We start from the raw sequence: 23,555 nt of genomic DNA on the forward strand, positions 1-23,555 counted from the left end.
AAAATTAAAGCAGCTAAAGGATAAGTGACTTAGGTAGTTATCCAATAGGATGAGTAAACCAGAATTAGTGTTGTTTTTTTGTTTTTTAAGATTTTATTCATTCATGAGAGACACAGAGAGAGAGACAGAGAGAGGCAGAGACACAGGCGGAGGGAGAAGCAGGCTCCACACAGGGAGCCCGACATGGGACTCGATCCCGGGACCCCACCCCACGACCATGCCCTGGGGCTGAAGGCGGAGCCACCGGGCTGCCCAGGATTAGTGTTTATCTCAACATTTAGTCGTCTATGAATGTATTTCAGTGGTCAGCTGTGCTATACTAACATAGAGACCAGAGGTCAGGAAACATTTTCTTAAAGGGACAGATCAGTTAATAAATATTTTATACTTTGTAGGACTTAGTCTCTTCTGCAACTACTCCACTCTCATTGTGTCCTGCAAAAGCAGCTATAGACAGTATGTAAATGAATAGGTATGGCTATGTTCCAATAAAACTTTAATTTCAAAAACAGGTTGCAGACTGTATTTGTAGACCTCTGCTTCAGATACTTAAGTTATATTGTGTAGAGACTTGAATTACATTTAGGTTTTTTTTTTTTAATTTTTTTTAAATTCATTTGAGAGGGATCCCTGGGTGGCACAGCGGTTTGGCGCCTGCCTTTGGCCCAGGGCGCGATCCTGGAGACCCCGGATCGAATCCCACATCGGGCTCCTGGTGCATGGAGCCTGCTTCTCCCTCTGCCTGTGTCTCTGCCTCTCTCTCTCTCTCTGTGTGACTATCATAAATAAATAAAAATTAAAAAAAAAACAAACTAGTAAAATTAATTTAAAAAAAAATTCATTTGAGAGAGACAGCTTGTGCCACAGAGCGTAAGCAGTGGGGAGGGACAGAGAGAGAAGAAGCAGACTTCCTGCTGAGCTGGGAGCCCAATGTGGAATTCAATCCCAGGACCCCAGAATCATGACCAAAGGCAGGTGCTTAACTGATTGAGCCATCCGGGTGCCCCTGGATTCCATTTAGTTTTAAAGTATGAAATAGATATTATTGTAATAAACAATAACCTCGCCTCCAAATGATCATGTCTAACGTGTATTTTCACTTATGATGGTCATGCCTTAGAAGAGCAAAGGGATTTAGAAAGTAGTAATAAATGTGTTTTCCCATCTCAAAGGGAAGGGATACACAGAAGTCACTTAATGGCTTGGAGGATTATTCTTAGAATTTGAAGTCTGACTTGGGCAAGATGCTAAGGGTTGTTTTATTAGATAAACGTAAATGCAGACTTTTGTTAATTTTTGTGTAGGAAATATACACAAGTCAAATAACAGGCTATTTTAATTATCATTGGCATTACACAACAGGTTTTTCTGCTAGGAATGTTTTTTGCATGGGTTTGAATTTTTTTATGGCCGGCTTTTCAGTTTAATAAAGTGTTCTTTTTAAATTAAACTTGTCAGTGGACCTTTTTGTGAGTGGCTGTGTTGGTTAGTTCATATTTATAGCTTACGTCTGTTTCTGAGGAAATGACTAAAGTCTCTTGCATTCGATCAAAACTGTATGACAAAGGACATCTTTGACTTGCTTAAACAAGGCTCATGATGGAAAGTCAAAAAAATTGAACAGTTCATGTTTATAAATGTTTTTATGTATTCAGTCTTGGTTGGGCCAAATAATCAGAGCTCTGTGCTAAGGGAGGGATTGAAAATACTCAGTGCCTCTCAAGTGAATGGATTCCTCTGGAGCAAGTTCAGGCAACACTTTCTTACAATTCTCTTTAAAATTTTTCTACATGTTTAGAATTAGGTCTTATAGAATATAGGTATCTGATTTTTCTTCTCTTTAAACCAGTCCATTGATATTTTCTCCATCCTCCTTTGTATCCAATAGGCCCTGGCCTGTGTGACATCTAAACCTTGCCCTTGTAATTTCCAGCAAGGAGGCTGATGGGGACTGGGAAGGGACCTGGGATGTCCCAGAAATGTGCTGTGTCTTGCTGCCTGCTGGAGGTCCCTGTTTCCCTCCCTTAGTCCTATCCTCTATGAAGCCTTCCTCCTGCTAATATTGGTATCCTTCCTTCTGCTCTTTGCTCCAGGGCAGGAGATGAAGACACAGATGAGGCTCCCACCTACTCAGACTCAGGTTGACCAGGGACCTCGGCTAGAACTTTCATTCCCCCACAAAGGCCCTGTTAGAAAAGGTGGTTGGATTTTGGTGTGATTATTGTTCTAGATCATTGGAATTTTCTTTGCTGTTAATGTAATCATTAATTGCAAGTCTTTTATGAGCACTCCAGGAAACCTCTTCTCCAGCCAAATCTTGGATCTGAGTCTAAAAACAGGAGTGAAATTGCTGTACTTGCTGTCACACATCACTCACCCCTGCCTCCATTCTCAGAAGCACCTATGGAGTAGGGTTCCTCTGCATTCATTTAACAACTGTTTATTTTTGGAGCACACACTAGTCTTGAAATTGGGCTAGCCTATGTATATATACATCATTAATTGCTTAACGTTCACCTGGATTGGTGTGTCTATATGGGTTATATAGGAATCTGACTTTAGGGGTGACCAAATGGACAGATGCTTACCTGAATTGAGAGATTTCTTTAAGACAGCCTCTGTTCATGCCTGAAATTCCATTGTCAGTAAGGCATTTTATTTCAGTGTTAAGCACCTGCCTCTTTTGAAGCTCTTTTTCAAATGAAAATGTCTTTGGAAAAGATATCCATTAAACTGTTTGAACCTTAGAGCTGATCCTATTGCTTCCCTACTGAATTAAACATCTGGGGTCACTGACTCCTCAAACGAGTAGATAGAAAAAGGAAGGAGCCACACTGCTAGTTCATAATTTTGTCTGGGACAGGCTTTGATTACATTTGATAAACACATGTGAGGTAACATTTCTGGTTTTTAACTTGGAGATACTTTGCTTTCTCATTTGGATGGAGGTGATTACGAGATATTTGAATAGTGAGCACCTCAAAAGGAAGTTCTATTCCTAAATACTCGTATACTACCAAAAAATATATCTTGTTACTATAATGGTGAGGATATACATGCCCATACGTATAGTCCTGGCAATTTTTTTTCTAAATATCTGTTATTTATTAGAGGTAAGGGTATTAATCAACTTTAATCACAAGTCTTGATAATGAAAGTGTTTATCTTCTACCATATTGTCTGCATATTGATTTTTTTATTGATTTCCCTTTTTTTATTAATTTTTTTAACCTAACAGCCAAGTATTGTAAATTTTTGATTTATTTACTCAGCATTCATTGAATGCCTAACATGTGCCAGGTAGTTTGTGCTATAAAAAGGAATGATGATGGTTTTCTCCTGAAACTCAGGCTTCAAGGAATATTTGAGTTTGTCCAGCAACTGGGAAGTAAGGAAGAAAGAGAAGAAGGGAGTGCTGGGAGGAGGAAATGAAGGGGGAGAGAGGAGAAAAGATAACTAGAAGGAAGTTAGTTAAATCTGTTGGTCCGTAACACATTTTCTTGTTTTTAATTACACATGTGTAACCTAGTTTGATGCTCTTTGTTTTTTATACAATAATTCACCATCTATAGGCCTTACTTTTGTTCCTCTTGTGTGCTCTAATTTGAAATTAGTTTTAATTAATCTTTTTTTTATATTTGTTTCTTTTCAGTATAAAAGAGTTTTATGGATCAGTTTGCTCATAAGCACATGGAAAATTTGAAGAGCTGAAGAAAATAAAAAATCAGCATTAAACTTTTTAAAATGTGAGTAAACTCTCTCCTCTCTGTGGTTTATTTCTGACATCTTTAAAGCCTGCAGTTACCCTTCTGTGTCTTCAGTTTGTAAATCTTTTTCCCAGTAGTAAAGTTATTTGACTATGTACGTCTACTCATTAAGTCATTAAGTCTATGAGACTTGATGGCCCATCTCCCTCTTGAAAAGTTAGATTATAAAAGTTCTATGACTCACCTAGGTGACTGGAGAATTTAGAATGTTTTAACAGTCAGTGAACACATCTGTTTGGCACTGAGAGAGAGAACACAGAGCTGGTTGTGCATGAAAAGCACCGCCGTCTTTCAAATTCATTATTGCTCTTTGTCTCACAGATATTTCAGTGGAGCATCAAAACCAGTAAGAATTGGGTCAACCCATTAATGACCTTTATAAGCTTAGAAAAAGGAGATGTTTTCACATGGGGTTATTTACTCCCTTCTTCCCTGCACCTCTTGTTCAGTAATAATAATAATAATACTTAACTGTTTATTGAGCATCTGCTAAGTGACAAGTACTGGACTCCCTCAATTCGATCAGTATTTATTCAGTAAATACTTTTTCTGAGTGTTCGCAACATGCCAGGCACAGCTCTGACACTACTACCTGATAATGTCATGGCAACCTTGCAAGGTAGGAGTTAATATTTCCGTGATCTACATGAAGATATTGAGGTTCAGAGTAAGGTAGGGAATATGCTGGTGGTCACACAACTGGTAAGTGACAAAACCTAGAGTGGGAACATGGTGCCAACTTTTTCTGATTGGCTGTATCCTAAAGGGTGTTTCAAATGATCTTCCTGGCTCTGCTTTTGGTAGGAGACGAACCTTCTGGGTTGTATTCTTAATAGGAATATGATCCTAATCCCTCTAAACCTTGGCCATAGTCACAACAAGGAAGGAAATTAGAGAAACATCCTTCCACATTTGAGAGGTAGCTGTGGTGCTTGGGTGGAGAGTTAAGAAATACAGCGTCCAGTCCCAGGCTTTCCATGGATTTCCTCTGTGTCCTTGAGATAACTTAACATACCCGGGAAACAATTACTTTTATTCATGCCAACTGAGGAGAGCAGACCAGATGTGCTCTGAGGTCTTTTTCAGTCAGCTTTTTATGGAAATATGGAGGAAAGTGCACAAATTATAAGTGGATGGCTTGATGGAATAATTGTCACAAAGTGGACACACCTTTGTAACAGCACCCAGATTAATGAAAGATTGCCAGGACCCCAGAACCTGCCTCTTCTAATGCTCCTGGGAATAACTGATTGATTAGTTTTGCCTATTTAAAAAAACACATGTGAATAGAATCATGTACTATATATTCTTTTGTGTCTGGCTAATTTTTCTGATTATATTTGTGAAATTTATCTACAATATTGTTTTTTGTTCTCATTCTCCTTGCTGTCATGATATTCAGTTATATATCTGTTTTACAGCTGCTGGACATTTCGATAGTTATCCAGTTTGGATGAATAACAAATAGTGTGCTTCAGTGAATATTTTTGTGCATGTCTTTTGGTAATGCTGAGGGACTACTCAGTAATTTAGATTATGCAGATCTGGGGAGTGATGTTGAACTAAATAAACGTCTGTTAAAGCAGACAAATTGATTTTCGGTAGCTAGGTGATTTGTCTGCCTCAGCCTGACTGTGACGGTCTGAGCCTGCGTTTTTTTCATAGATCGCTCTTGAGGGGGTGGCCAGGTGGAACCTTCTCTGCTATGTGTGCGGTGTGGGAGGGCTTGCTCCCCTGGCAGAGTAGGGCTTTGGTTGGTACAGGAAGTGGTTACAGAGAGGAAGAGAAACTAAATCCAGAAGAGAGAGATGTCTGAGCTATCCTAGAAATGATTAGGCTATCTCGTCAGCCAGATCAAGAGCCTGGAAAAGTGGCAACCCAGGGGAAGAATCTCTGCTGTGAAACCTGAAGAGTTTGGGAAGATGAATAAAGGAATAAATATTGATCTAGGGAGGCAGGCTGAATCTCTGAAGGCGATTAACATTTTCAAAGCATTTTCTGAACAAAGTTATCCTAATCTTGTCAAATTGCTTTTTAAGTCTAATTTTCTTTTAAGGGAGCTTTGAAAAACCAGTCCCTAATTGTAGGAATCTTGAGCCAAGATGGACTTAAACAGTAGAATGACCAAACTAGGAAAAATATGTATTTTCAAACAAATTTGGGGTGTGGGCCTGGGGGCCTTGCTGTGCGACCGTTCTATGTTCAGCTCACAGCTCCACCACCTCCTTCTCCCACGCTCTCTCTGGGTTCGCTTCTTATCTGCAAAATAGGGATTAAGCCTACCTGATTGCGACGGTTTGCTGCAGTAGTATCAGCATGTGCTTTTGGGTATGTTGTACTGGCACTAAAAATAAATAGCCATTATTCTTACTATTTTTTCTGAATTTTATGATTAGAGATTTTTCCTCTTTGACTCTGTCTCTGATACTTTATAGGAGTTTTTGGGTAATTAAAAAAAAATATGACTAGCTAGTTTCTTTAAGTATGGTGAAAACTAATACATATTTTCCTACTTGCCTCACCCTAAACTGAAATCAGAGGAAAGATGAAAGGAAACATTTGTCCGTGTGTTCTTGGCAAGTCCCTCCCCAGGGTGAGTCAGTGAAGACACTCTTGGTTGTTAGAACTGCTTTACTCGGTTAGTTCAAGAAGAGGCCAGTGGAGCTGAGAGTCATGGGGAACCTGGGTGATTTCACACATAGGAAAATCATAATTTTGTTTGAGAAGAATTAGCAAACAAATGTCCTTTTTTACTGGGGTAATTGGGAGGGCTTTGGTGGGAAGGCTCTGTGAGTGATTTACTACCCACCATCATACCCTGTATAGGGGATGCATCCTAACTGGTTCTAGTTGGCAATATCTTTTCATCTGTTAGTGATTCTGAACTAGCTATTGGGGCATATGGTGTAGATTTAGCTTGATTTTTGCCCTCGGTGAGATTATGATCAAACAAGTGAATAATCTAATGTTCTGAAAAGAAAACTTTTAGAGTGACTTGAACAAAGAGGACATTTTACCCAGCTTTCTGAAATTCTAGTTCTGACTTTTCTATTAGCTATTGCACTTCTGCTATATCATCTACTTTGGGCCTCAGTTTCTTCATCTGTAAAATCAGGAAGCTAATTTTTAGATTGGCATTTTGAGGCAGAGTGGGGTTTTGTGAATTTTCTGAATGTAATACCTACTTTTGGATGTGTTTGTATTTTTCAAAATGCTAGATTCTTTTACACATCCCAAGCCAGAAGTTCCTGTGACCTTTTGATACTTAAGAAAGTGGGTGAAGGAGTGATTTCAAGATTTGACCTAAATTTACAAAAATAGTTAACCTCCACAGTAGATTAAAAAAAAAAGAAAGAAAGAAAAAAAAAAACACATTAAATTACCAGAGTGTTGTGACTAATTTAAGGCTATATGAATGTATCTAGATTTTTTTTCCCACACCAACATTTGCTTTAATGTACTCTAATACACCCCTTAAAGGGTGTGTATATTTATATATAAGCTACATAAATATATTTAAATATATGACATAGCTGGATTATGAAAGCTGTATTTTGCTTTCACTCCTATCTCTGAATTCTCACTTCCCACATGACACAGTTGAGAGTGACCCACCCCTTAAAATTGGATTTGTTTTGTTGTTCCAGACATCAAAGCAAACATTAAAGAACATTTAATAATTGTCATAGAAATGACATTGAATTAATAAGAATAAATAGCAAATAGTGTTAGTACTTACTTATTACTTTTACCTTCAGATCTCTGTTGTCTTACACCAGGGGTATCTAATGAAGCTGATGCAGGAGGACATACAGGGAAGAATTAAAAACTTTGGGAGGTTTGTACTTCCAGTCATTTAGGTGTTCTGGCAACTGGCAAACAGAAGAAATCTCATTTGCCTCATGAGAGGCAATCTCATGGTTCTTGAGAACTCGGATGTTGGTGGCCAAAGCTGTCTGGTTATACCACTTTGGAGGCTGAGGAGCATGAGGTGGGGCCTCTCATCTGGCTTTGTTGCTGCCTTCTCTTCTCCAGACTGAGGAAGGCCATGGGACTGTGCAGGTCATTAGTCAGGCCTACTTACATAATCATTCCAGCTCGTCATGTAGTGGTTTCTGAGCAGGCATTTTGTAGCCACTGAGATAATGGTGTCCTGAAAATCAACCCCCATAGCACCATTCCTTTGGGTCCTCTTTGTCCATACCCTGGTAATCTTTTTCACCCTAATTGTCATATGGGGGTTGAAGTTTACTATCTCCTAACTGCCTTTTGTGGGCCAAACATTTTCTATTCTAGGTAATTCCTACTATAAATTCTCAAACTGCTGCTGGGGGGTTGGCAATCTTATTTGGAATCGTGTCACATAGGTGTATTGTCTTGTGCTTTATTGGTTCATTATAACTTGAGGCAATACATAAATGAATTTCTTTCCATTATGAATCTTACAAAAGATTTTTATTTCCATTTTTTTCCCCTCCAGTAATCTCTCCCTCTTCTACCAAATATCTGGGATCTCACAATCAAAGGAAGATGTGGTTGGGCTTTTAGAAGTATGCCTTTAAGCAGATGCGTCCTTTGTGTGTGAGGGTGTGGATGGAGTTCAAGGGCTGCTTGAAGCTATTTGCATGACTGGGCCTAAGCCACAGCAGTCTTTTTATTTTCAGTTGCTTTGTTTTTCCCCCACCCCTTAGGAAATTGGCAGTCAGTGACTGCTGATTTTTTTTCTTCTCCTTGATACAGATATGCAAGGGTACAACTGTAGACAGAGAAAAAGGAAATGTTTACACATTCAGCAAATAATCAAAATATGTGGAGGATGTGTGTGCACACATGTACTTGCTCTATAACTGGATAGGTGGTATGTTTTTTTTTAAATGCTATATATTTATGTATTTAATTTAGAAGCACTTAGCACTTCTGATGGTACTTAGGTGTATAGTCTCAGCAGTCTTTTTTTTTTTTTTTTTTTTAAAGATTTTATTTATTCATGAGAGAGAGAGAGAGAGAGAGAGAGAGAGAGAGAGACAGGCAGAGGGAGAAGCAGGCTCCATGAAGGGAGGCCGACATGGGACTCGATCCCTGGTCTCCAGGATCAAGCCCTGGGCCGAAGGCGGCGCCAAACCGCTGAGACACTTGGGCTGCCCCTCTCAGCAGTTTTTTAAAAAAGGAAGAGGGTTCAAGGGAATTTTGACTCTCATGTAATGGATCTATGGCTTAATATTATGGCATTTTTTAAAAGCATGGTTCTAGCACCAGAATTTCAATCAGCCAAAGCTCTTTATGGTTTAAGGAGCAAGGAATTAGGAAAAGGGATTTCAGTAGTTCTTAAATCTATTATTTAGCAGTAGTTCAAGGCTTTGTGTATCATAATCAGAGAAATAAATTGGTGTCCCCAGGGTGTGTTCCTGAATAGCAAGATGCTTGCCTCTCCTTGACAAGTCATAGCTCCGAGCTTATTCAATCAAGAGGAGAACTTAAATTAGGGCTGCAGTAATTTACAGCCATTGTAGCAGGACCCATTGAGTTGTTAGGTAAAAAATAATACAGTCTCTTGAGAAATTTTGGTAGCTTTCAGAACTCAAAATAGCCTCAATCACTTCCCATGACTGTTACCTTGAATTGAGGTATAATCCCTTGCCAATGACTGACTCCTCAGTACCATACATTAATTATATTTGTCTTCTGTGTTTTAGTTTGTATTTCAAAACACAAATTGTCACTGTACTATCAGCATTTCCTATTTTTAAGTTTGTTTTTACTTTATTCCTTATCTTTGTGTTAATAGTAATGTGCTTAGTTTTAGATACTTAGGCTATTTGATACTGTGATATTAAGAGATTTTAAAAGAAAAGGTCATCAGCTGTCTTTCTGGGCTATTCTGGGCATTTTGTACTATATTTATTTTGGGTCCAGCTTTTCCTGCCCTTGATTTCTGATTAGCTGTTCCTCCTTTTTGACTTGGCCTCTCATCTTGCTTGGAAGCTTTTCAATAGGTCTAAACTTGGATGACTGTTTTGTTTGACAAGTAAACACAATGTCAGCATTGGGAGAGAGGGAGATGTAGGATGGAACTCTCCATTAATATTTCTGGTTCTAAAGCATGGAATTCTTGGAGCAGGGATGCCAGCTTCCAATACACCATGGTCCGGAAGTTGTTTCCTGCTTGACAGGATTAGCTTTTACAAAGGGAAACATGAATCCTGGGGCATTCATAGAAGTTTTGGATGACTTATGGGATTTATATTGTCTTACAGTTTGTAAATTTTTAGAAATTAAAGAATGGATTATTTGCTTAGAGAAGGGGGCTTTTTGGTTCTTCATAGTCTAAACTGGTCCAAGTGAGGTCAGGCACATAACACCCCTTTCTGAAGCCTTTGCACTGAGGGCCTCCTATGTTATTGGGATAGTGGAAAAAAAAAATAAAAACCAACAAGCATCAAGCAAGAAATAAATGGCCTTCAAGGAGTAGCCAACCTGCAAACCTAAGACTTCTCCCAGCAGAAAATAGTGACACCCCGAACACTTGTTTACATCGACCCACTGCACATCTTGGCCTGTTGACCCCTTCTTTGTCCTCCTCTTGTTAACCCAGCCAGCAGAGCGGCAGACGCTTCTTTATGAGTCTGTGTCTGAGTGATTCCAGAGGTACAAAAATACCCACTAATTCTACTGGAGTGTTATAGGATTCAGAAAGTGATTTCCGTTTCCTCACTTCGTGGCCTTCCTAAATCCTCAGAAAGTGAAGCTGAAAAAAAAATCAGTGTGTTATGTGTGGTTGGTTCTTTGCACTCCTTACCTTATATAATACAGTTGATTCTTGTTATTTGTGGTAGCTACATTCTATAAAGTCTCCACAAATACTGAATCAGTGAATACTGAACCATTGGCCCTAGGGAATATTTAGGTTCCTGTGAGCCTCTGTCACAACATTTTCTCAACTGATTGATACATAGCCTTGTTTCTGTTTTAAGGCACCTTATTTAATATTGTTGATTCATTAGCATTGAATTCACATTCAACGGGGGCTATAACACATGCCTGAACAGAGCTTATCTAACATGTCCTTTTTTTCTCTGCAAGGCACATCACAGCATTCTTGCAGTTAGGAACACTAAATAGCACTTCAGCCCTATAAACACTTGTTTGTAGTATGAATGCCGATCTGAGACAAGAAGGTAGAGCATTGCCTTGTTCCACCTCAGCTGGGACCATGCTCACGGGCAACTCAAATTTTTTGCTGCTCTGTGTATGTCCATAAATGTCCATTGAAAACACCACTAGTTCAGATGTCCATCGACAGATAAGTGAATAAAGAAGATGTGGTGTGTACACACACACACACATACACACACACACAATGGAATATTACTCAGCCATCAGAAAATGAAATCTTGCCATTTGCAATGAAGTGGATAGAACTAGAGGGTATTATGCTAAGCAAAATAAGTCAATTAGAGAAAGACAATTCTCATATGATCTCACTCATATGTGGAATTTAAGAAACAAAATAGGGGAGCGTAGGGGAAGGAGGGAAAAATAAAACAAGACAAAATTAGAGAGGAAGACAACCATAAGAGACTCTTAACCATAGGAAACAAACTGAGGGTTGCTGGAGGGGAAAGGGTCAGGGGATGGGGTAACTGGGTGATAGACATTAAGAGGGCGTGTGATGTAATGAGCACTGGGTGTTATATAAGACTAATGAATTACTGAACTCTACTTCTGAAACTAATAATACATTATATGTCAATTGAATTTAAATCTCAAAAAAGTTCAAAAGCCCACTGTTAGTATTGATTTTGGGGTTAAAAATGAACTTTAGTGAGTGGGCACATGCACAAATATCTGTTGCATAACATAAGCAAAGTAATCCCAATTATTGTGGCAGGAATCCTTTTCATTCCAGCTCTGTAGATCATGTTCCAAACCAGTCATTTAAGGTAAAATTGAGTTACAAGTTGCTATTGTGACCATTATCCAGAACACATTTTTAAACAGCCTCCTAGAACATAAAGACCATTAAAGACAACTTGTCTAATTAGTAATTCCTGTTGAACAAATGACAATACCTCTGCCAGGCTTTGAGCACTCAGAGAGAAGGAATGATGTCTCGTGTGTCCCCATGTCCTTGGCATACAAAGTAATAATGGCCAGCACATAGAGGAACCCCAGTTGAGTGAGTACTAAAGTGAATGAATGCAAGAAGGAGCAAGGAGAAATCTGCTTGGTAATGGCTGACAGTCTACTTCAGGGCACCTGAGGAGTCTGCTGCATCTTGTCAGCTTAGATAATTTCCCATCTCCTGCATTTATTTATAAATTAGCTCATATAAATGCTTACAAATTGTCAGAGAAAGTAGTGTCTAGGAGTTGGTATAGCACAGAGGGTACTGCAGCTGGCCTGAGAGTGGAACAGCAGTACACCAACCATACTGAGAAAACTACTTAAGGGGTGAAAATGCTTTTTATTCCTTCTTCCATCTCACCACAGAGCCTGGGTGGCCATTTCTTTTTTCTTTTTTACTCCTATTCCTGCTACCAGTTTCTTTCCTCTTCAGTCCCACTGCTACACTGCTGTTATTAGAAACCTTTCTAGAACATGGATCTAATCATTTCACTAGCTTGCTTCAAAACTCTGTTCTTCCCATAAGATACAATTCAAAACTCCTTCGTGATCTGGCTTCCATTCCTGCACTTCAGACTTCCGTCTCTTACCACCCTGTGTTCAAGCTAAACAGGACTTTACACGGTTTCCCCACACATGCCTTTTAGGACTTTCAGCTTTTGCCTGGGCTGTTCCCTTCTGCTAGTGTTGTCTGCTCCTTCTTCCAGATCTTCCCCTGTGCTGTATCTGGCAGGATGTCTACCCCCCCCCCCACCACCACCTCCCCCACCAGTGTGAGCTCTTCAAGGGAAAGGTCTCTCTAATCATCTTGGTGCACAGCCTCTAGCATTTTATGTTTAGTATATGTATTTGAACGAGTGACTGAATCTAAACATGATGTGGAGGATTTGGAAATACGAAGACTTAAAAAAAAAATCTTTTAAGGTATAAAAAAAAAAAAAGGATAGAATATCAGTTTCTACTCAAATAGAAAGATGGAACCATTCTTTTGTTGTCTAGCTTTGTCTGTTGTACAAAACTGAGCTTTTCCACTCAGGAAACATCTACACTATGGCACACTCCCTGACCCCCAATATAAATATCCAGGGACTAGACTTAATTAAAGTAGAAACTAGTTAAGTTTTATATGAGAGGAAATGACATGCAGTTTTCAGATATTATCAGTTTCAGTTATTTCCTGCAGATTAACCATTCATTTCACTAATATTTATCATGGAGCTTCTATGTCCAAGAAACTGGACCAGGGGCTATGGTGCATGAAAAGATATGATAAGCAGAACACAGGGGCTTTTGTCTCTGGAGAGAAGGACTTGGCTGCACATTTCTGTAAAACAGGGTAAAACGTACACTTATTACAGGTAGTGCTATGGTAGCACAGAGGGAGGTGAGATTATTTCTAGCCTGCTCACTTCTAGGGAAGAACTTGAATTTAACATGAACCTTGAAAGGGTGCATTTAGGAGTAGGTAGGTGGCAGGGTAGACTCACATGGTTAGGGCAGTTGTTAAGAGGGGACAATATAAGCAAAGGTACTGAGGCAGAAAGTAGAGGGAATGAGTAGTGCAAGGAGCACGAGGGGCGAGTGCAGGAGCTTGGTAAAATAAGACTGGAAAAGTACATCAGGATCTGATTTTAGAGAGATGTAATGACAGTTTGCTTGGATTTAATTCTGTAGGCATAAGGAGCTGTGGCAGATTTTTAACAGAAAGATTTTAAAAAGGAAATATGTGACAGCAACTAGCAGCTTAAATTTGTAAGCACATATTGTGTGCCAGGCACTTTTTCTAAATCCTCACCATGACACTTTGAGGTTAGTACTACTAGGATCATCTTTTATAGATAAAATGGAAAGCCCAGAGAGGTTAGCTTCCCAGGATCCATAGCAAATAAGAGTAGACCTGGGATTTGAGAACTTCAGGTTTTGAACCTGGGATTGAAGAGTAGGATTCAAGGAGTCTCTGAACTTTGTGAATTATTTGCAAAGTGTTAATATATGTGAATGTGTACATTTGTTTAAGAAAAGAACTGTAGCTTTAATCCTATGAGAGGAACACAACAAAAAATGTTAATAAAGACTCTAGAAGCGCTCCATTTTGCTCTCACAACTTTCCTAGTATGTTCAGTACATTATATGGTGACTGTATGCTTATGCTGCTTCTTAGGTTGGAAAAAGCAAAATGCTCTCACACTGCTCAAAATAAAAGGAAATGTTGCAGTCTGCAAGAATTAGTACTGTAAAGTGGCAGGCTGTTCCTTGATTTGTGAAAAAAACAAAATGTCCAAGGTTTTTTGGAAGGTAAACATGAGCTCTCCAGGCCTTGGAACCTGCGATAACTTGAAAGATAAAGAGAGCCTAGCTCTCCACTGGGCAAAAATTATTCTTTTAAATTTCAACAAATGCTATTAAATAAACTCCTGAAATCTGAAATGTTTTTGAAAAGTGCCTAGATGCTAGTCTGCTTTCAACTGGATCAACTTTTACAGTTGGGACTTGTGGGATGAATATTAATAGCCATAATCTTATATACAATGAAATGATCTAAGATACAGTCCACATTCAGATTTGTCCAACTATTAAAAGATGTCTTTTATCATAGTTTTGAGAATTTGATCAAGGATTCAGTGAAGAATTATGAATAGCAATTGGTTGTCACGTCTCTTTGATCTCCTTTGTGAATTGTCTCCCTGACTTTTTTGTTTTCTCTTATTTTGTATTTCATGATGCTAACATGTTTGAAAAGTCTAAGACGGGTTGTCTAGAAGACTTCCTTATATTCCAAATTCATCTGACTGTTGGATTCCTCACAATTAGATTCATTGTAAACATGGGTAAACACACAGTGCTAGCAACAATGCAGTGCTTCTCTTCAGAAGGTACATGATGTGAGTTAGGCTAAATTGAATCACTTGGTTTAGCTGGTGTTCACCAGTTCTCTCCATTGTAAAGTTACCTAAATCCCCCCGATAACTAATAGTCTGCTGAGTAGTTCTTGGAGACCACGGGCATGTCTTGTTGCCCAACAGCCATTCACCCAATGCTTTTAGCATCCATTATTTTTTAAAGTTGTTTTAATTTCACATGTACAATTTAGTGATTCAGCACTTCCATATAACATCTGGTGCTCATCATAAATGTTAGCATTCTTTGTTGATTCTTTTTTTTTTTTCTTTTTTTTTTTTTTTTCTTTGTTGATTCTTATGTGAATCTGTTACTATGGTGGTGGTTGTGATAGGGTACTAACTGAAGTTTTGGTCACTTGACTGGAGAAAAATTCTTTTCATCCCCATACCTGTTTGGGGGAAAATCTAGGTCCCAAAGACAGAGGGCAGTGGAGGTGATGAAAGGGAAACATAAAAACAACTCTCCACGCCTGGATTAATGATGGACATATCCAGTGTTTTCCTTTGCAAGAGGATAAATGGGGAAGTTCTATGAGGAGGGGGAAATCTCTTTAGTTTTGTGGATTTGCACTTAAAATAATAAATCTCTATTGATGCAGATGGGGATAAATGAAGTTAAATTGCCATTCGGATTTCCTTCCAGACCAAGAGAATTCAGTAATCATGAGATGAATTTTCATTAAACAGCCACAGTCTGAGTAGGTATTTGATGTTTGCCCTTCTATTTGAAAATGCCTCAGAAGTATTTCTTTGGGAAGCATATTAGATTGAAATCCAAAGGGCATCAAAACCATGGAATTCCTTTGAAAGGTGGAATAGTAAACAAATTGTTTAGTAGGGGGATTTCTTGATCTAGGTTTATAATCCTTTTGGGAATTTATCCTAAGGCTTTTGTACCCACCCGACTCATGACTGGCTCACTCAGTGATTCAGTGTTATCTGATGAGGATCTCATTTCACTTTTGAAAGCAGGGTGTTGTTCTCTTTGTTGGGGTATGAGGGGGTAGCAGGAAAAGCTTGACCTCAGGCAATGCAATATAAAGCCTACTCATCTGTCTTGAAATTAGAGAGTATACTGTATGCAGTAGAACTTCTTCCACTTGGAACTCATCATGAAAATACTTAATTTTGAAGCAGTTAGTTTATGTCTCCTGACAAAACAAAACCGTTCTTAACTAGCGGGGTAAAAACCCTACCAGGCAATCCTATGAATTCATTTATAATTTGTTTCATTTTTCCTGCCATTGTTTGATAAGAGGATTTTGGACACTGTTTTTGTGACCAGGTAGGCCTTGACTTCTGCAACCTCTGGAGCCATGAACTTTCACATTATGTTCTTTAAGTCTGGAGAAAATTATTTTGCCCTTGTTTTGCTGGTGTGGTGCACACTTTTTTCTCATTGGGATTCTGCTGAGTAAAAAATTGGCATGGGGTGATCTATAAAATTTACATTAGTCTATCTGATTCTATGTGTGGATGAGCTGAATACTCTACATTTGCTTGGTAAGTTTTCACTATATTCTGGCTCATTCTAAAGTTATCAATTCTAGAGTATGAATATTTAAGATAATACTTCACTACTTCACATAGCTGAGCTTTATGGGTTTCAAGGTTGAGCAGTTCACCTGAAGGAAGTGTTTTAGTTTTGGGTATTGAGTTAATGGGATCCCAGAATATATTGGTTAATTAGATTAGCATGTCTGGCAGGTGCAGTCATTCTCTGCTTAAGGTCACAGCAAAGATAGGATCTTTCAGTGACCACTTCCATTTTGCTCTCGGTCCTTTTGATATAAAGTGGGCGTGCTTCAGCCCATGTATGTGACAAAAAGAGATCCTGGTCCTGGTTTGACCTGTACTAATAGCTTCATAGCATATTTGACACAATAATGAATGAGGAGATACTGAAATATTTCCTATTAAGCACTTTGACTTGCTTTCTGAGATAGCATGATAACCCCAAAGAATATTTAGAATTCTAATTCTTTACAAAGGATGTTTGTTGGAAGGGCTTGTAAAATACATTGTTTGAATTTCAGAGATAAACCTCATACCTGTCAAGCAGGTTTATATAACCCTGAAAAATAAGCACAAATATGTAAGAAATCCTGCTAATGAACAGGGCCTCTTATTCACCGTGGGCAGTCTATTGAAGTAGCTTGTTTCAGTTGAGTTTTTCTTAAATCTTGACTTAATTCCTAGAGCAAGAGTTAAAATAACAGAGCTCTGGTCCCTAGTGCCATGATGGTCAGAGATGTCATCTTTTAGGCATATCATACATCTAATCTAAAGCAACATTAAGGCTCTGTGTGTATTTGCTGAATTAACATTTCAAATTAGTCGCTGACTTCCTCTGATGGTAGGTTTCTCAGTCTGTGGGTCACCTCTCTGGACCTTCCATGGATTGCCATTTTCTTCCTGCCTTCCCCTTTCTACTCCCATGCCTGCTCTTAACCCTGCTCATCCAAACTCTCTTAACTTAAGGAATAACAACTCTAAGCAGTTGTATTTCACTTTTTAAAAAATTGTATAGGAAAAAGTTTCGAGAAAGAAGATAGTCAAATCATTTAAAAAATTATATAGAGACAGACTACTTTGTACCAGACACTGTTAGGATCCTGCATAAAAAGGAACTAAGAAGTTAGTCTGTAGGTAAAATAATTACATAAAGAGAGCTGAAAAATACAAGTCACAGGGTGAGGGTGGCAGGATGGGGACTAGGGGACAGCTTAAAGACATGATCAACTTAACCTTAAAGAATCATTCTTGGCCTCATAGTAACTTGAGAGTAACATCTTTAAGGACAAATTCTCCAGACAGTGGGAGAACTTGAAAAGACAGTGGGGGAGTTCTCCAGGAATGGAGAAGGTAATCCTTGTGTTTTGTGTGTTGGACCTTACAAGAAGCACCAGTGTCCCATTGGGGAATGTGGTGAGTGTAGATTAAAAGAAGGCATGGAAAGGGTGAGGAGGGTTTATAAATGCTTCTAAATGTGGTGGATATGCTGCAACTGGGGAAGGAGGTGCCTAGGTTGGGTATGGAAGGAACAGACTGAAATTCATGAACAGATGCAGTAATGGGACTCGAAGTCTTGGTGAAGTCAGAGAACAAGAGGGGGCGGAGGAGGACATTTGAGGGAGCTAGTTAAGTGGGAAGATGTTCTCAGACAGTCAGATAAAGTGAGAGGTCTGCCTAGAAAGAAGCTCAGGATGTGACCCTGACCATATATCACTAACAAGGCCCTGGTGTTTGATTTCTTCCCCATGGTACTGTCATTCTGGAGCAATATCATCCCCACTGTCTTTCACACATAACCAGTCAGAACTGTACACTTTAATGCCACACCAATTTATCAAGCAGCTTATTAGTCTTCCACCTTAAGGAGCCACCTGCTTTCCACTTGGGTAATGGTCCCGGAGTCCTGGGATTGAGTTCCACATCAGGCTCTCTGCAGGGAGCCTGCTTCTTCCTCTGCTTATGTCTCTGCCTCTCTCTGTGTCTCTCATGAATAAATAAATAAAATCTTAAAAAAAAAATAAATTCTTCCACCTTAAACCTAAACACATTTGTAACTCAAACAACCTCACCTATGAAACCTTGAAAAACCTACCTCCTTATGCTGAATTGTTTTGTAGTACTCAGTGTATACCTCATACAGACTGTGATCACCTATAACCTGTTCTACTTATATGTTTCTATGGCTTTATCTCTTAAAGAATAAGCCACCTGAGCCCAAGGATTGCATTTGTTTTTGTAAGTTAGAAAAGTACTTGTCACTTGGGAAGAGAGGGACAAGTAGACTCCCTGCTGAGCAGGGAGCCCGAGCTGGGGCTCCATCCCAGGACCCTGAGATCATGACCTGAACTGAAGGCAGATGTTCAAACCAGTTGAGCCACCCAGGAGCCCTGTACTTGGCACTTCTATGTGCTAAATATTTGTGGAAGGAAGGAAGGAAGGAAGGAAAGAAGGAAAGAGAAAAGGGAATTGAAATTGAGGAAAGGAAGGGGTTTGAGACAAAGAAGCTTATGCTTTAAGCACATGATGTCTGGAGGTCCTGTAGGTTAGTAGCGAAAGCAAAGAAGGAGGGCTTTTGGGTAAACCTGTGGGTGGATAAGGAGGATGGTAGTGGTTGTGGGGAGGTGAGTTGATGTTGGTAACAGGGAGAGGTCAGGGCAAAAGGGTGAGAGGGGAGTACAGTCTTCTTTAGAGAGGTTGAAATTTAGAGGAAAGTTTAATGCTACTTATAAAGGAATTTCAGAAGACTCAGTGGGGAATGGACTGGAAGAGGACTTGCTTGAGTCAAGATCTGCTGAAACCCATAACTGAGTAAATCTTGCTTCTGTGTGGGAAATTCTTCACTGAGAATTACTCTTAAGCTCTTACTCTTGGATGTCCCTTGGATGGAGTTTTCTGGGGAGATCCACCGGAGAATGAGTAGCAGCAACAACAAAATTATGTATCAAGTGCTTGCATTATCTCATTAGTTCTTGCAACATCCCCATGAAATTCATATTATTATCTTCCCCATCTTAGGAACAAGGAGGGTTAGACTTGGAATGGTTAAGTAGCATTCCCAATCCTCACATTTTTCCTGAGTGAGCCACTTATTCTTGCCAATGCAGCGCACACTAGAACCGGTCAGGTCCCCTGGGAACATGAGATCCGCTCTCTGAACTCCCAAAACACTGCCAACTGAAATCCGCTTCCTGAGTGACTCAATATCCTCTGCCACTTGTTTGAGCCCTAGAAGTTTTTCAACCAAAACCATACCACCGTCTTGGGAATCTGATGGGTTATACTGCTACTTCTGAAAACGGGCATTTCGGTTAATATTAAAATAGGTTAAAAGATATAAAATAGGGTAAAATACAGTCAAAAGGGCAGGAAGAGGAGAGAAGAAATGCCTTTGAATTAGGAAGGAGAATACTACTAAAAATTTGCAGAGAACATATTTTAATCTTCTAGACAACATACACAACTTTTAGCCTGAGTCAAGATAGTGGGCTGGAAGAGGAAGATATGAATAATAAGAGTGTGTGTTATATTTATTAGAAAATAACTTATGGTGATTATAGAATGGGGGCTATCAAAAAGTTAAAAAATCTGGTGATAGAGTTTGTCCTAAGTCGAGGGACTCTTGAGGTTGGATTCTCTTGCCTCTGTGAGAGAGTCTTTTCTTTTGTGCCAGCTGATGGGGGCTCTCAGTGGACTCCTCAGGGTGTTGTCTCCTGAGAAGTGAAGAGAGGACTTGCTGCCTTAGCCAGCGGAAGACACTTCTAAAATTCACACAGGAGAGGGCCTGTGTGCTGGAAGGAGTGTCCTCCTCCTCCTGCTGACCCAATGAGACTGAGGCAGTCTCTATAGTGATCGTCCTTTGGCTGCCAGTTGTCTGGCTTATCATCTGCCAAGAAAAGGAAGGAGTTACATATGCATAACCTGGACAACCACAGAGCCAATATTTACCCACTTACATAATTCACATCCTTTTCTAAAAAAATAACCCAACTGTAAAGGCAAAATCATAATACTTAAACACCCACAGGGGTGGGGGGGCAGTCATAACGGTTAAATTTTTTCTTAACCTTCCTACCCTCTTTTCTCCTTCAGTGCTTCTCAATATTTTCCCTTCAGCTCTACCCTGACCCCCTTGCTTGCTGTTAGCCTTCTCCCTTGCTCTCCTGGCCCTGTCAGACATTGAGGAGGGCTAGCCTGGCTTCAGAGCATTTCAAACTGGCCCCCCAACCAGGTCTGTCCCCTTTTTGCCCATGAGACATCTCTGTGCTCACCTCAGAAAGTTCATATTCCTGAAGTCTTGGGGGAATCTGCGGAAACTGGATGATACCTTCATGTTGGCAGGCGTGAGGCAGGTCTTGACAAGTATCATGTTCTTGATGACTGACCTGAGCTATGCCTGGAGGGATGCTGCTGAACAACTGGAAATCTTCCTCCTGACCAGATTCAGGGAATGCAGAGTCATCATCCTCGTTGGTTTTCTGATGTTCTAGAAATTTCTCAAGCTTTTGCACAAGACCATTTAGTTTGCCGAGAGTCAGTTGTGTGTCCTCTTCCAGGTACTTGTCTATCCACTGATTGCTCCTATTTCTATCCCAGTCAGCTGTGGAGTCTGAATTGTTAGAGCCCACATCAACATCCCAGGCCACTGTGATGCTGAGTTTGCAACACTGCTTTGGGTTGTCAGGAATTTGGTCTTGTCTCTTCAGGAGTCTGCCTGTACTTTCAGTCCTCCATGTTCCTTGGATAGGAGGAACAAGGATCGAAGGAGCCTTGGAAGATGTGTCTTCAAAGGAGATGGTGTTCTCGTGGGAGAAGGTGTTTTCACAGGGGAAGTAACCCACAGAGAGGCTCAGGTTTGACTCAAAGCTGTAGTCTGTGGCATCTGATCTGTTGCTGCTGGACGATGAGTGTGCCATGGAGTTCAGGACTCAGATCTCAGGTCTCCCTCACCTCAGGAATCTTCAAAAGAAAGGAAAAATAGGAATTGGGGAGAAGAGAGAAATCATGATACTTAAGCAATAACATTATTCATTCTCTTTTCCATTTGTAACTATGCCATTCTGGTAGAAGTTCATCCTATTTTTATTCTTTAATGAAGAGCAAGAAAGACCACCCCCTCCCTTGAAAAAAATGCCTTTCTTTGTATTATAACCTTTTCTACTAATCCTCTCCACCTGATACTGCTCATCAGGTGTCTTGCTGCAGTTGAAATAGCTTGAATTATTAAAAAAAAAAAAAATGACCATTGTATAAAATTTGAGAAATACAGAAAAGTATGAAGATGAAATTAAATATTTTTATGATCCTACTGTCCAGAGTGATAACCACTGAAAACATTTTGGTGAATTTTCTTTTTTATTTATATATATATATATATATACACACACACACACACACACCCCCCTATGTATTTGTATATATACACACATATACATATATGTGGATATCACATCAGCTGTTGAAGCTAACATATTTTATGGCATAACCTATAGTAAACATATATATGGCTATTTTTAGCTACTTATTGACCACCAGTAAGTGGTGGTTATTGTTTTTAATGAATCTTCAGTAATCCCCTTTGTCAATAAATCTTTGTGTCTCCCTTTATATATCTATGTGGTTTTAATGGATCAAAGATCACCAGTATATTAAACTGGAATTGATATCAAATTGCTTTCCAGAAAGGTTATGGCCATTTAGATGCCCATCCTCCCACCATCTGTTGGCAGTTTATAGCGTAGTTGTTTCTGTGATGCCCCAGTATGTATGTGGGGTAGAAGAATAACACACATACACACACACACACACGCACACTCTGTCATGCCCTACTCCGTTCGCTGCCCACATGAAAAAGGCACTGCCAACTCCTGAGTCTTAAATGGGGGATGTTAAATCTTTCAGATCCTGACTAGCAGTGGCTAAAAGTCCAACTGCCAGAAGTCTGTGTTCTGGGACTGTTGGTTACTATGGCAACACAAGGACCCAAGTTAGAAATGTGGAAAGAGAAGAAAAAGAAAAGGGATAGGAAGCCCCAAGAGCTATCCCCTAGCTTCCAAATGATTCTGTGCTCATCCTGTCTTGGGCTGAAGAGGATCCCTCTTGAGGGCAGAAGGACAAATGCCATGGCAGTTTCCTTCCCTCCTGTCAGGTGGGCGTGTGAGATGACTCCTGTCTTAAGAGAGTTTAGAGCCTATTTGGTGAGACGGACATAAACAGCCTGTTAGAGGACAGAATGGTAAGTGCAGCAATAGCACTTAAAAAAATGTCATGGGAGAATGAAAGGAGGTACCTCACGCAGCCAAGATGAGATTGGGGTGGGGATATCAGGAAAGGTCTCCTGGAGGAGATTACTTCTGATCTGAGTATTTATGAGGGAGCAGAAGTTAGGCAAAAGGGGTTGGGGGAGTGGCTGGCTTAGTTGGTTAAGCGTCTGAGTCTTGATTTTGACTCAGGTCATGATCTCAGGGTCATGTAGGGCTCTGCACTGAGTGTAGAGCCTACTTAGGATCCTCTCTCTCCTTCCCCTTCCCCGACAAGCTCTCTCTGTTTCTTAAAAAAGAGCTGGGGAGTAGGAGTCAGGGGAGAGGGCCTTTCCAACTGAGGGGACAACTTGAGCAAGGACATCGAGGTGAGAAACAGCTGATTGTGTGGGGGGAATCAAGCATGATGAGGTAAATAGGGGTCAGTGAGATCATGGAAGGCTTTCCACCCCTGTTAGGGAGCTTGGATTTTATCCTGTTAAGGCTGTACTCAAGATGGTGACATTCATTTATCAGGTGTTCTTCCAGGTAATTCAAAATATATTGAAATAGTTGGCATGATTAAAACAAAACTTACAATGGACTTGGCAGTGTGGATATTATTGGTTGACTTTCATGAGAATGGGATCAGTAGGTTTGTGGGGCTTGAGGAATGAATGAGAGGAAAGGAAGTGAGAACAGTTAATACAGGCTAGACTTTAGAAATTTTGAATGAGAAAGTAAGGAGGAAGCAGAGTCAAGTTCAGTTTCTGCACCCACTCCCCAATTAAATAAAAAAGGGGCAAGTAATCAAGATAGTTTAAAAATATGAGGTTGGCTGCTGCTTTTGGAGAGAGTGAGGGTGGGACTCATGGCATGGGTAGAGGGATAGGTTGTTATCCCCTGGTAGAAGAAAGAAGAAAGTGAGGATGAATATAGAAAAATTTGTAAGAATGCCATGCTGAGGACCTTGCTGAGTGACAGTGAAAAGCCAGTGAGGCTTTTGTCTTACT

General features: G+C 39.8%; 1 protein-coding gene across 5 annotated transcripts; it reads right to left on the reverse strand.

Moving 5' to 3' along the window:
- Window positions 1-19,724: 19,724 nt before the first annotated feature.
- C27H12orf71 (chromosome 27 C12orf71 homolog) lies at window positions 19,725-22,275 on the reverse strand. 5 transcript variants are annotated; one of them, XM_038577138.1, is made up of 4 exons: window positions 22,133-22,210; window positions 21,456-21,517; window positions 20,575-21,262; window positions 19,725-20,189 (listed from the first exon to the last, which is right to left on the reverse strand). In XM_038577138.1, exons 3-4 carry the CDS (start codon window positions 21,217-21,219, stop codon window positions 19,875-19,877), a joined length of 960 nt encoding a protein of 319 aa, XP_038433066.1. In that variant the 5' UTR covers window positions 21,220-21,262; window positions 21,456-21,517; window positions 22,133-22,210; the 3' UTR covers window positions 19,725-19,874. The 5 variants fall into 5 exon arrangements, with proteins under 5 accessions (XP_038433066.1, XP_038433063.1, XP_038433065.1 ...); XM_038577135.1 differs by lacking the exon at window positions 21,456-21,517 and having other exon boundaries at window positions 22,133-22,275; XM_038577137.1 differs by lacking the exon at window positions 21,456-21,517 and having other exon boundaries at window positions 22,149-22,269.
- Between the last annotated feature and the right edge of the window lie 1,280 nt (window positions 22,276-23,555).

Source organism: Canis lupus, chromosome 27 (genome assembly GCF_011100685.1).
Source record: "Canis lupus familiaris isolate Mischka breed German Shepherd chromosome 27, alternate assembly UU_Cfam_GSD_1.0, whole genome shotgun sequence".
NCBI lineage: Eukaryota > Metazoa > Chordata > Mammalia > Carnivora > Canidae > Canis > Canis lupus.